The sequence below is a fragment of the Monodelphis domestica genome, chromosome 2 (assembly GCF_027887165.1).
Source record: "Monodelphis domestica isolate mMonDom1 chromosome 2, mMonDom1.pri, whole genome shotgun sequence".
NCBI classification, from domain to species: Eukaryota; Metazoa; Chordata; class Mammalia; order Didelphimorphia; family Didelphidae; genus Monodelphis; species Monodelphis domestica.
The window spans coordinates 273,634,408-273,649,014 of NC_077228.1; the positions used below are offsets into that span (position 1 = coordinate 273,634,408).

The following is a 14,607-nucleotide window of genomic DNA, read 5'->3' on the forward strand; positions in this document are numbered from 1 at the left end:
AATGGATAAAATTCTTACAAACTGAAATGGCCCGTAGTAGGTTATGATTGGTATTAGTGGAAGAAATACCTACACTAGTGAAACGATAGATCCAAAAGTTCATGATTAGCAAAATTATTAACAAATTTGGTTTCCTGTGTCTGAGAAATAGAAACAAGCAGGAATCTTTCTTACTGTTTAGAGACTGATTCCATTTCCAAGTTAAAATATTTAAAGAGGTACAGTGCCTTCATACTTCTCACATAAGAGATCTTACCTTTACAATAATCATTAGGATCCTCTTGTTCATCATCATCTGATCCCAGAATTTCTTCCTCTTGTTCTGGGAGATCATTCTCAGAATGGGAGACAGGGCCTCGGTGCTGAGTTTCAGGTCTAACGAAAAACAAATCACATCTAGTTCAATTCCATTTGAGGGTAAAGGAAAGTAGTTTATTATTTCTGCCAAAAAAATCTCCATTTTCTTCTAATTTTATTGGATAATAAGGCAGTAAAAGAAGTACATTCTCTGAAGGTTGGTGAAACATGAGATCTTTTTATATTGTGCATGAAAAGAACTTAACATAATGGTAATTTTAGAGATATAAACCCATTTGGGGTAGACGGTGACCTAACGCATCATTCAATATATTGATGCCATACTTGTATAGGAATAGCATTTTTTTTTTCTAGTAAGAACTCACTAGTAGCATTTCAATACTTTTTTCATAGTTTTAGTGACCAGTTCACAGGACCTGCAAAATTTATGTACTGGTACTTTACTTTTTAGGCAGAGCCCAAATTTAGCACTTAACTCAATCTCAGTTTACAAAGATGAATTCAAAGCCTATTATTAGCCCAGACTGATTATAATTACTTTTAGTAAGAAAGAACTACTGAGACTTCTGGTTATATGCTGGAGACAAATCTAACATTGAAACACAATGCTAAAGAAATGAATAAATAAAAAGCACACCATCTATTATTTCTGTGATATTAGAAACCTATGTAGGGGCAGCTATTGGTTATGCAGTAACATTCAGTTTAATAATTTTTCATTTGGTTAGTTTTTTGTCTGGTCCTATAATTTTCACTGCTGAGAAAACTTCCTCTGAGCAGTGTGAATCAGCTGCTTGACTGTAGCTCACAATAGAACTTACTTAGGGGCAAGTAGATTAAATAATTTGGCAAAGATGAGAGCCTTCCTCACTGAGGCCAGCTCTTTATATATTATGCCACAACAACTCTCCATCTAAAGATTTTTTAAATGTTCATGTTAATAGTGATTGTGGGGGTAGCTAGGTGACTCGGTGGAGAGAGAGAGTGCACTAGGATCTGGAGACAAGAGGTCCCGAGTTCAAATGTGGCCTCCCACACTTCCACACTTCCTAGGCTAGTTACTTAACCCCAACTCCCTAGCTCTTACCTATCTTCTGCCTTGTAATTAATACTTAGTAATGACTCTAAGACAGAAGGTAAGAGTTAAAAGAGCTGATGAACATGTGGAAGCAAAGGTTAGGAGGAATAAGAAGAAATAGGGGATTCCCATCAAAAAAGAACAGAATCAAGATCATTATGGAATCTACATTTTCCAAGTTTTATTAGAGGGTTATTAACAAGGAACTTGGCTAGAGTTTTAAGTTGGGGAAACAGGAGATTAAATTGGAGGGGAACAAACTACATTTAGAGCTTTGAATACTAGGATAAGGAGTTTAGATCTGATATAGAATATGATAAAAACTACTTTTTAAAGCAAGAAAATTATGCAATGAAAACTATGAGGAAGGTTTCTTGGGAATATAGGATGGAATTAGTAGGGAGAATCTAGGGAAAAAAGGAAACCACCTCTAGTAGGGTTATTAGATTAAGTTTGGTCTCAGTTAATTGCTATAAAAATTAAACATTACAGGAGAAGCAGAATAACTTGATAACAGGTGATTTTGGAAGAAGCTGTGCTGTTCCCCCAAGGCCTCGTTAAATCTTCCCCACAATTTCTTGGCTTTATCTCTACCCTATCTGCTCTGGTATTCATGTGCACTGCCAATATCTGTATTTCAGCATCCCAGCCCCAAAAGGGAAGATATTAGCAGTAATAGAAACATCTAATGGGCTAGAAAACTGTAGGCACTGTGTGGGGATAGCACACTCTTTATAATTGTTGGCTATGGCCTGAGCATCTGAGGGCATTTCACCAGTTACACAGATAGGAAGGGTGAGTGGAAAATGACACTTACCATCTGGAACATGGATTGGGGAGGGAGGGGAGAGGGAGGTTGGAATACAATGCTTTATTTTAACAACTTTATTGTAAAACTCTGGTTGTGTCAATGTTAAACAGAATATGATAGGTATTCTCCATTATGACAGAAACTCAAGTCCTTCCAATTCTAGCCCTGGGCCATCTTACCCATTTACACTCACCTTCAATTATCACAAAAACAAGCACAGAAACAACTTTTCCCCCTTTTCCTTTTTTACTACAGCACGTTAATCATTGTATAAAATCGTTTTAAATAGACTTTTTGCTAACTCTTCTTTTCTAGGTAAAAGTGAAAGCTTTTTAAAAATTTAAAAAAGATCACAAGTAGTTATTACTGTTACTTTTTTTAATAATTCAGTTTCTGACCTTTGTGGGTGAAATGGTTTCTTTTATGATTAAATGCTAAAGAAGTAGTCAATGTACAAAGTAGTCATACTTTAGCCCCTTTATAACTCTATGACAATCTTGCAAAAAGTCCCTGCATATATGCTTCCTAAAGAAGTTACCAGAAATATTCAACAAGGATACATATAAAATGCACATTCCCACAATTCTCTCTAAATTAGGATAAACTTTTTGTTATTTACTTTGTGTTATTTATCAGATCAAGTCATTCAACATTCAGAAGCACAAGCAAATCCACTCAGCCAAAAAACAAAAATGGGGAAAAAACACCCTCCTAGGAAATCAATTATTTTAGATAAGTTATCAAAGCAATTACTACACGGCAGTCAAATAGCACCAAACTAGTAAGTCCACCACAGGAGTTCAAGCCCCCACTTTGCTATCACTTCTTTCAGCAGGCTGCTTTTTTTTCTCTTTGAGCTTCAATTTTCTCATCTAAAACATGGACACAATACCTGACTTATCCTCCCTTAAGAGGGCAGTTGTGAGAATTAAAATGGTTTATGGGCAATGTTTAATCAGCTGTAAGGCACTACAAGAATTTACAGGAGAACTATTATTATAAAGTCATCACAACCTGTATACAAGATTGAATTTCTATAACCTAGGTAGATTCTGGCAAATGTAAATACCTGCCATAAGAAAAAAAAGTCAGGTCTCCTAAAGAGGACACAAACATCAACTCTTAACTTTTCACACACGCAGACTATCTTATTGCAGGAAGACCCAAAAGAAAGCAAAGGACTCAGCTGTATAGAACTCATTAAAAAAAGCCTCTAAAACATATCCACTCTATAAGCTTAGCATACATGAATTTGTAAATAACCAAGAGCTTTGACAGCTTTACAAAACCACTGCTCTCATATAAAAAAATTCTAATTCCTTTATTTCAACATTAATTACTAGACTTCCATTTGTAGCATGCTTTTGCGGCTCCTCAAATAGTATTTGCAAAAGAGGCAAATATCTAGAGTTGAACTTCTGTATATAAGCTAGAATCAGCTTTTTGTGAGCTCTACACAAGTGCCGGGTTCAGAAAATTACATCCCTGCTCAGAAAAGATCAAATAAACAAAACAATTAACAAAAGAAAAAAGTAATCTAACATACCTGCATGAAGCTCGAATTCCCATTAGTAGAGGGCCACCTGAATATTGTTGAACACTTTTAGAAAGAGCCATTAACAATCCAGCACATTTGTTTAATCAGCCAAGGTGCCTGCATACACTGCAGGCACAGGACTGTTTTTTCTAGCACACAGCAGATCTTGTGAATAAAAAAAGCAAAGTCTCCACCACCTAGCTGCAGATGCACAGCACTGCATTGCAGGTTAGGAAACTCAGTATAAGTGAAGGATTTATCTATTCCTAGATCAATTTAATTTATCTAGCTTAATTAAGTTTGCACTTTTTCTGTTTATTTGTAGGAACTATCTTAAAAAAATCCTACAAATTTCTGTTTTTCATTTTCATAAATAGCAATCACCAACAGTGTGTTCTTTATTTAAAAACTCAACAGTCAACTGGACTCACTGGCGGTCACCACTGATATTTTCACAAAAGCCAGACGCCTGTTTCTTTTATGAAGGCAATTAAGAGATAACAAAGGAGGTAATGCCATCTAAAATTACTGAAGCACCATCCAGTATGCCAAAACCTCAGAATTCTGTACAATGGTTTGCTTGCTTTTTGAATCCCAACCATGGAAGTTATTTTTTTAGCCATCGATTCGGCCATTAAAGCTGTGAAGGATCTCTGACATCATCATTACATCTGACCTCCTCCATTTAAAGATTTAGAAATTTATAGAAAAAGCTTTCCCACAAAACTTTATAACCTACTTTTTCTTACAAGCCTAAATTTATTAACTTTACCACTTAAATTCCAGAATGCCCTCAATATTCAAGTTTTAAAAGGTTATTTCTAATTCTTTCATTAAATTCAGTATAGATTTTAGAGGTCAAGTTCATGAGTGCAAGGAATAATAGAAAGCTGTTGTTTTCATAAGTAATATCTATTTATAAACTCCACATTATTTCTTCTTTTGTAAATATGCCCATCTATAATTGCCTGTACCAACTTAATGCTTTTGATGTTGACTTAATTCCTTATAAATTCTCTATTTTATGCTTTAACCAATGACCTTTTATTTTATCTTTTGTGGCTTAGTAGGGCTTCCCTGGATTAATATGGTACTGATTTGGGGACAGACATATAAATATATAGGCTGCTATGAGGACAATAATTGATAATTAATAAAATACCTACCAAGAAAGGCTGATATAGCTTTCACTTGCCTGCCATGATATGGAAGGTTAGAATTTTAACAAGAGCTTTTTAAATATTTAAGGAAAATATTCTCTCTCCCCAATGAGTTATTTCTAATTTCATTTACTGTTGTACAAAATTTAGAAAAATATAATCTCACTAAGTGTCCTCATCTATCAGATGAGGCAATAGACAAGCAAGTCCTAAAATAAGGATCTATGAAATATACCTACTTTGACTTCTTATAATTTATTCTATTGTTCAATAAGAAAGTTTCTTAAAATATGTTGTGCATCCCCCAATTGACAAATGGTGAAAACATATGAACAATCAATTTTCAGATGAAGAAACCAAAGTCATCAATAATCATATGAAAAAAATGTTCTAAATCCCTCAATTAGAGAAATGCAAATTAAAACAATGCTGAGGTACCACTTCACACCTTTCAGATTAGCCAATAAGGCAGTAAAGTGGTAAATGTTGAAGGGACTATGGCAAACTGTGACACTTATGCATTGTTGGTGGAGTTGAGAACTGATCTGGTCATTCTGGAGAGCACTTTGAAACGATGCTTAAAGGGCTATAAAACTGTGTATACCCTTTCTAGTAAGTAATACCACTGCTGGGTTGGTATCCCCAAAAGATAATTAAAAAGGGGGAAGGATCTATTTGTACAAAAGTATTTATAGCTGCTTCTTTTGTAGTGGCAAAAAACTGGACATTGAGGGGATGTCCATTAATTAGGGAATGGCTGAGCAAATTGTGGTACATGTTGGTGATGAAATACTATTGTGCTATAAGAAATGATGATTTCAGAAAAAGCTGGAAAGATCTACATGAACTGACACAGAACAAAATAAGCAGAGCCGGGAAAACATTGTACACATTAACAGCAATACTGGGCAATGATAATCTGTGAAAAATTGGCTGTTTCAGCAATACAATGATCTGGAACAATCCTCGGAGACATCATGATGGGAAATGCTATCCACCTCCAGGGAAAGAATTGTTGGAGTATTCTTCCATATCAGTGTATTTATGGTTTTGTTTTGGTTGTGTATGCATCTGCTCTTACATCAATGACCAATATGGAATGGGGAAAAAATGCTGTGACATATAACAAGGGCTCTAGATTTTAGAAAAGAATCTTTATGGTAAATTGTTGGAGAAACTAGATCTAGAAACCAAAGGTGTGAATTCAAATCTGACCCCAAGATACTTCTTGGCTGTGTGAAGCCAGGCAAGTCACTTTTTGAAATTGAGATGATAATCAAACAATATCTATTTCTCAGAGTTGTTATAAGAATAAAATCTGATAATATTTGCAAAGAGCTTTGTAAATGCTATTTTAAAAGAAACTAAGTAATTTTTAAAATTGTAAAATGAAGCTAACCTGATAAAAGGGCAAAAACAAAATCAATATTTTCAGTGCCCAAATAATACTCTAGGAATAAATTTGAGCAAGTATTTGGTTTCACCCTAAGAGCTGTAACATACCTGAAGCAGTCATTTAATAAATAGGGCCCTAACATAGAAAAGATGCCAAATCTCTATTGTGGGGTTTATGAAAAGCATTTCAACTGATACTCAGGTGGTTTTAATCACAAGCTAAGGTTCTATACAACTCTTATTTCTATTCTTTAATATTACACTGGGTTAATGGTGATTACAAGTAGCTCCGGAGGCACATAACCATAACTCTAAGTACCAATAGCTTAATCTTATTATTCCCAGGAAATAACTCTGGTATTGGAAGGCTGAAGTATTGAGGACAAGATAGTGCCTAGCACCTCTGAAATTATTTTACATCTTTATTTCTGATTAATCTTCCATCACTAATGGGATTTCGAAATAAATAATGATCACTTTAACACTCTCATCCATTTCCTAAAAGAAGAGCCTGTAAACACTCAAGTTTTTCTGTAATGGGACCTCATTAAACAAAACAAAACAAAACAAACAAAACAACAACAACAACAACAAAACCCAACCCTCTGGGGGCAGCTGGGTAGCTCAGTAGATTGAGAGCCAGCCCTAAAGAAAAGGGGTTCTAGGTTCAAATCTGGCCCCAGACATTTCCCAGCCGTGTGACCCTGATTGCCTAGCCCTTACCACTTTTCTGCCTTGGAACTAATACACAGTATTGACTCCTAGACAGAAGGTAAGGGTTAAAAAAAAAAAAAACCAAAACCTCAAAATTTTAAAAACATTGTTAACAATGGGTGACATTTATATAGTGCTTTATTAGACAATAACTGCATATAAATGGCAGGTGAAGGAACTCCTAAGGAAGGGTTGTTTTCAAGTATGATTTGCTTCATAAAATATTTTACAAAGCTCTTAACAGATTTATTTGATTTTCACAATAGCCCTGGGGAGTAGCTACTAAAGAGATGATCTTTCTTTTACAGATGAGAAAACTGAGACTCAGAAAAGTTCAGTAACTTGCAAGTGGTGAGAATTTTTGATTATTTAGTTCTAGAGAATTAAAATCTAGTCTCTTCACTTGTGCCCTTGAAATGGAAAAAAAGGTAAAGAATCAGTTTCAATTTGTATTTCATCTGCTTAATAACTATTATATGTTGGCAATTTATGATTTTAGCCCAATAATGGTCCAAATCAACACACTTTTTATTAACTGGTTAGTATGGTTAGTAGTATGTTTCAGACACTGCTATCTTACTAACTTGCATTACCATGTTTTATCTCCCCATAAAGACCTGAGAGTCAGAAATAATGTTCTTTTACAGCCAAACAGGTGTTATTTTAAATATTTAAGTCAAGCTGAAGCTTAAGGATATGGAGTTTGATGTACTGGTATTATAGCCAAACAGAAATATTTAATTAGCAGTTAATCTGGCATTGAAGCACAATAGAAAACTTGAAGAGAGTTACATTTGGTAGTCAAGGGGCAGGGTCACATTGCTACCAAACTGAAGAACCAGAATTTGCCTGCATGATTCCAAATCCAGCATTCTTTCCTCTGCAACACATTGAGGTGATTAAGAGTCAGAGAGGTAGAGGGAATATTTCTAGGACAAGATATCTAAACCATCTCTATTTTCTCATCCCTCCTCAAATTCTTACAAGTCTGCTTTCTGAATCCATTCTCTCCTCGAAACATTTCTACAGTAACCCAATAGTAACCGGGCAATGCAAAACTTTCCAAACCCCTTTTCTTTTTCTGAACTTTGCTCTGATGATGGTACCTGTCACAAGCTTTCTGTTCTGAGTCTTCAAGTCATCCTCAATTCTTCATTCTCCCACAGTCAACCACCAACTTCTACCCATTCTAACTCTACAATAACTCTCAGATCTATTCCATTCTCTCTGCACTCACAAAGCCACCTCGCCCATCTAGACCAGGTTGCTGTTGCTTTTTTATTTTAAAACCTTACCTTCTCTGTTTTAGAATCAATGCTATCAATTCTAAGAAGAGCAGCTTGGGCTAGGCAAATGGGGCTAAGTAACCTGTCCTGGGTCACACAGCTAGAAATGTCTGAGGTCATATTTGAACCCAGGTCCTATACTCCATCAGTTGTGCTAATTGGCTACCTGGCCCAGCTACAGTCCTCCCCCTCCCCCCATCAGATTCTTAAAATAGATTTCTAATTGTTTCCTAGCTTTCCTTTTTCCTCTTCAATTATTCCTCCATGCAGCCACAAAGATGGCATTCCTATCATGAAGACCATACCATGTCGCTCTTTGTTCAAAACACTTTAGTGTCTCCCCAATACCTCTAGGGCCGAACTTTTAATTGACATTTAAAGTCTTTCACTTTGGGGCTTCAGCCTATCTTCCTAGACTGATTTTGCATTACTCTTTGATCATACTTCTAATCAATGAGGCCTACCTGTTGTTCCCAGAATAGATACTCCATAGCCTATTTCCGCACCTTCACAAAGCTAGTTCCCATGGCTAGAATGCATTATATATACCTCCTTTCCAAATCCCATTCCAAATCACCGAAAGCCATTTGTGAGGCAGAAGCCACCAGGGGACCTGCGGCCTGACGAGGAAGTTTTCTACTGTAAAGTTACCAATGAGATCTTCCACCACTATGATGATTTTTTTGAACGAACTATTCTTTGTAATAAGTCTTGTGTGGAGCTGTGCTGTGACTGGCAAACCTGGACTCACCTATCAGGAGGCCCTTGAATCAGAGAAAAAAGCAAGACAGAATCTTCAAAGTTTTCCAGAACCACTAATAATTCCAGTTTTATATTTGACTTTCCTTTCCAAATCCCATCGATTGGCAGTGGCCTAACATTCTTTTACCTCAAAGATGATGCCTTTGACAGAAATCGGGAAATTTGTAAAAGAGAAGGATTTAGGGAGAAAAATTCCAAGGAAGCTAGGCTTTGGTGACATCTACAGAAGGCCTTTCCTGATCTCTGTGGCTGGTAACTGCTTTCTGATTTTTGCTCCCTTTCAAGATTACCTTTTCTTTCTCTGTCTATTATTATTTCCATAGTTAAATGTATTGATGCTGTATGCCCCCTCAAAAAACTGAAAGGTTCCTTTTGGTCTCTATCTCCAGCACTTAGGTAAGTGTTTGGCATATTATAAGCACTCAATAAATGCATTTTTAAATTGAATTTCAATTTTCAATTGAATTCAATTAAAAAGAAGACAATTAGTTGGCAATTATAATTGTCTTATAGTATTTAAAGTTGTCACACATTTATTTGTTGCTTTTAGAGCCTACGCTGATGCAAAGGATAGTTTTATTCAGAATACAATATTTCAGAAGAGTGGGAATCAAAGAGTGTAAAGAATAAAGTAAGCTCCCATCAAAAGTCTCCAGAACACAGGGAAGCCCAGGCTCCCCATCCATCCTCATTGACTGCTGGACTTTAAGCCAATAAAAAGCCTCCAGAGGACAGGAAAGCTCAAACCCCCAACAACCCTCCCTCAGAGATTACACCAAGAGATCCTCTGTTAAAGCACCAAGAGGGGAGACTGATAGAAGTCCCTAAAAAACAAAAAAATGAGAGGAACAAGAGCACAGACAAATACAGGGAGGAAAGAAGGGGTGAATTTGAACAAACAACAGAAACAGAAGAAAGAAACTACAATAGACAGCTACTACTCACCAAATGGAACAGAGGGGGAGAGATCAGCAAACGATAAACCAGAAATCCCAGCGAATTGGATACAGGCTGTGGAAGAACTCAAAACACAACTAAGAGAGGCTGAAGACAATTGGGAAAAGAACTTAAAAATTAAGATAAGTCATCTGGAAACAGAGGCACTTGAACTAAAACAACAAAATAGTGTCCTGAAAGCCAAAATCATCCAGCTGGAAAATGAGGCAAAGGAGATGAAAGATGAGGCAAAGGAGATGAAAGACGAGATAAAGAGGATGAAAGACGATCTTCAAAGAAACTCAGACCAGAAGGAAAAAGACGACCAAAAAGCCAAAGATGAAATCCAATCTTTAAGAACCAGAGTAAAACAACTAGAATCAAGTGACCTCACAAGGCAGGACACTATAAAACAAAACAAAAAGAATGAAAAAATTGAGGAAAATGTGAAGCATCTCATTCACAAAACAGACGATTTAGAAAATCATTCAAGAAGAGACAATTTGAGAATAATTGGACTACCAGAAGACCACGACAAAAGAAAAAGCCTGGACATAATACTAGAGGAAATTATCCAGGAAAACTGTCCCAAGATCCTAGAACAAGAGGGGAAAGTGGAGATTGAAAGAATCCACAGATCACCCCCTGTATTTAATCCCCAACTGACAACACCAAGAAATGTTATAGCCAAATTCAAAAACAATTAGATGAAAGAACAGATATTACAAGCTGCCAAAAAGAAGCCATTCAGATACCATGGAAACACGGTGAGGATAACACAGGATCTATCTGCATCCACACTGAAGGACCGAAAGGCATGGAATATGATATTCCGGAAAGCAAGGGAACTAGGCCTACAGCCAAGAATAAAATACCCATCAAAACTGACTATATTCTTACAGGGGAAAGTATGGTCATTTAACACAACAGAAGAGTTCCAAGCATTCATAAATAAAAGACCAGACCTGAACAGAAAATTCGAAGTCCAACCACAGAACTCAAGAGAATCATCAAAAGCTGAAATATATGAGACTAAGATGCTGAATTTCATTATTAAATAGAAAAGAAAACGTCCCTTCTACATGAGGAGGAACCTTTTGGACAGGCTTCCAAACAAGTAAACCTTCACAAGATTTTTCTAAACATTTAGAACTGGCAAGTGCTGTTACAGTCCAGCCAGAGAAGAAAAAGAGAACCAAGGAAGAAATTTGGCTGACGGCTGCATGAAGCCTGAAAGAAAAGAATAAAATGCAGCTGGAAACCACCTTCTACTCCCCAGAGGCTATCAGAGTACTGACATGTTGTGAATCCTATATCGATTGAACAAGAAGATTGAAGCAGACAAAGAGGAAAGATATTTTAATGAAAAAAGAACACACACACATATACATGTACATACACACAGACACAGACATACACAGAGACACACACAGACATATACCCACAGATACACACAGGCACACAGACAGACACATACATACGCCCTCTAAAACACCCAGGACCTCAAGGAGGGAAACCCTTAATTAAAGTCCATAGCAGTCCAAGCCTCTGGCTTAATGGGATATTGATGTCAATGAGGAAATTTATTAGGATCCCTTGGTTTAATTTTGCCCAGGGAGACCTTGGTCCCACACAGTGGAGAGTACAGTGTCCTAGATATAAGAGGGGATATTAGGTGGTCAGCAAGTAAGCTGGAATATCCCCCCCCAAAAAAGATTTGATAAGTGCAAAACAAATCTCCATTTTTAGCATCAGATCTCTCCCCAATAAGGGAGCTGGGCATGAGGAAATCACTAGGAAAGAATGCTGGAGCAATAGGTCCTCATACTGGCAAGGTAAAGGGAGAGTTTCAAGACATTTCTTAGATATCCCTTTGATGTCTACCACAGGGTGGGGCCAGAGTGCTGAGGAAGGACAGAGTAAGTGGCTCCCATATTAGTTAAGAAAATAAAGTTCTTACTTGACACATCCATGACAACCCTAGGTTTGGCCATACAGATGGAAAAGAGGGGAGCCTGGCCATTCCCCCAGCCCTATCACTCTAAGTCTTGAGAAAATTGGAGGCCAAGTTGCTGGAAGGCCAGGGCTTGGCCACTCTTAGGGCACTCTCTCCTCTAGTGTCTTTCATGGACACCTTCTGGATAGGGCCCTGAGGCTTCCTCCTCTGAGGATACTCCCTAGACTAATGGACCTTCTTGAATATTTGAAGGAGGATCTGACTTCTCAGGAGCCACCCTGGCCCCACTTCTGGATAATGAATATGACCAAAATTTGACCTTGTTCTCTGTTTTTTTTTCCCCACTAAGGCCTGATCTCTTTCATTAAATACCCTCAACGTGTCCTCTAAACCAATTTTTGGAGTTTCCTCCTGACATCTGAAGTAGAATGACCAATGAAGTGCATGCCCAGGATGGTGACACCTTTAGGGGATTTGAGATCTAAGTTAATAAATTTCTTTGTTTCAATTAGTCTTCCTTGGGGGAAAAAAAAAGAATAAAGTAAGCAACAGCAAATATTAGAGTAGCCAGATAAATGTAGATTGAGAAAATTTGGTCATTAGAATGAGCAATTAGATACTCATTGATGATCTTTGAAGGAGTAGTTTTAGGGGAGTGTTAGGAATAGAAGTCCAGTTGTAGGGCTTTACAGAGCAAGTAGCTTGCAGTGTGTTTAAGAAGTCCTGACAACACAGGGAGTATATAAAATTTCTATTTCAATAATTTATGCTAGAATATTTTGAAGGCAGGCTATAAATAAAACACCATTTCTTCAGTTCTTGTTTTGAACAGATTTTCAGCCATATGCTTTATTAAACCATATCTTGAATGGAATGCACTGAGGTATACTAAATAGAAAGGGCACTGGACAGAACTAGCTCTACTCCTTCCTTATAACTTATGTGGCCTAAAATAAGTTGTCGAAAGAACTTTGTAAAAATGTGCTTTATATAATGGATCAAATTTTCTTATGGCCACTCTTCTGAAATATTGTATTCTGAATAAAACTCTCTATCCTTTGCATCAGTGTAGGCTTTAAAAGCAACAAATAAATGTGAGACAACTTTGAATACTATAAGACAATTATAATTGCCAACTAATTGTCTTCTTTTCCTAGAAATTTACAGATTAGTAAAAGGACAGTGAACCCTCCTTTATCTGTGCAACACTAGGGACATCATAACAATATAAAAATTGTCAAGCACTGATAAATTTTACCAGTTTTATTAGCACCATCAAAACATTTAATAAATGTTATGATTAGAAATGAGTGTGAAAAAAGCTAAAGCTCTGTAGTAGATTCATTGTTTTTTTTCCATTAGTGCTAAAGATTCCAATAGCTTTTCTGAACAATACTTTTTCTAGATTTTTTTCAATTCTTTTTCTAAATTTTTTCTCATGTCTCACTTTGAAATGTGGACACCCTCCCCCCCAGTATAGTCTGTTCAAATACATTAGTAAAAATCTTGTGTTTTTTTTTTTTCTTGGCCAGAGACAGGAACATTTTATGGGCTATTAATTTAGAGGAAGCATAGTAGAAAGGAAGAAGCACTAGATTTAAAGAGATCATAAAAGACTTTGTCCTGGCTTGGCTACTTACTAGCTTTATAACCTGGGAAAAGTTTTTTATTTGCTGGGCAGTGGGGGAATGGGTTGTTATATCTGTGATTTCAACACTTCCAAGAACTTCTTCTAGTTCTTACACTAATGCAGATTGGCAATCTGTAATTTACAGTCTGGGAGAGACCTTTGGAGGTTAAGTTTCATTGAAAACATACTTTATGAGAAACTATAAGGTAGGGGAAAATGGAAAATTTCCCCCAAAAAATATGAAAATGTAGTATTCAAGAGCTAAGGACACAAATAAGATTAAATCATTCATTAACATATAATGGGTAACTTCAAAATATAAATTATCACCAACAATATTAAAAAAGCAGGCTATACTAGTTTCTTCTACTTCTTCTCTTTACTCCTCAATCTTCTATAATGCAGCTTCCAATATCATCACTCAACTGAATTGCTCTCCTCAAATGACTTAAGGAACTCTTAAGTGCCAAATTTGGTGAACTTTTCTCAGTTCTCATCCTTTCCAATCTCTCACATTTAACAGTACTGGCTATTTTTTCCTATTGGATATTTCTTCCCTCTCTCAATTTTCAGGACAGTACTTCTGATTCTCCTTTTACGCCTATCTGGTCATTCCTCAGGCTCAGTCTCATCTTCTAGATCACAGGCCCTAACTATGGGTGTTCCACAAAGGATTATTCTGAACTCTATTCCCTCTATGCAATCTTACTCACTTCCTCAATTACCATAGGTTTATTATTTATCATCTTTGCATTATGATATAAATATAATACCTTATAGAGACAGTTCTTGTTTTATGTTCATTTGCATTGTGCAAAAAATTCTCAGATATTCTGAAAGAAATCTATTCTAACAAATACCCATTAATTTTACTGTATAGTATTATTCTCTCTCTCTCTCTCTCTCTCTCTCTCTCTCTCTCTCTCTCTCTCTCTCTCTCTCTCTCTCTCTCTCTCCCCTACTGCCTTTTGACCATCTCTCCAACCCCACCCCCTCCAACCAAAACCAAATTACAACAATTTA

At 36.5% G+C, this 14,607-nt stretch overlaps 1 protein-coding gene across 6 annotated transcripts in view; it reads right to left on the minus strand.

Moving 5' to 3' along the window:
- Positions 1–14,607, minus strand: part of SRPK1 (SRSF protein kinase 1) — an 89,352-nt gene that overhangs the window by 38,782 nt on the left and 35,963 nt on the right. For all 6 annotated transcript variants that reach the window (XR_008916528.1, XM_056818122.1, XM_056818119.1 and 3 more), the window contains exon 3: positions 257–375. Coding sequence is in view for 5 of the 6 variants with exons in the window: in XM_056818122.1 (XP_056674100.1) it covers positions 257–375 (119 nt within the window). In the remaining variant the exon portion in view is untranslated. The remainder of the gene's footprint in view (positions 1–256; positions 376–14,607) is intronic.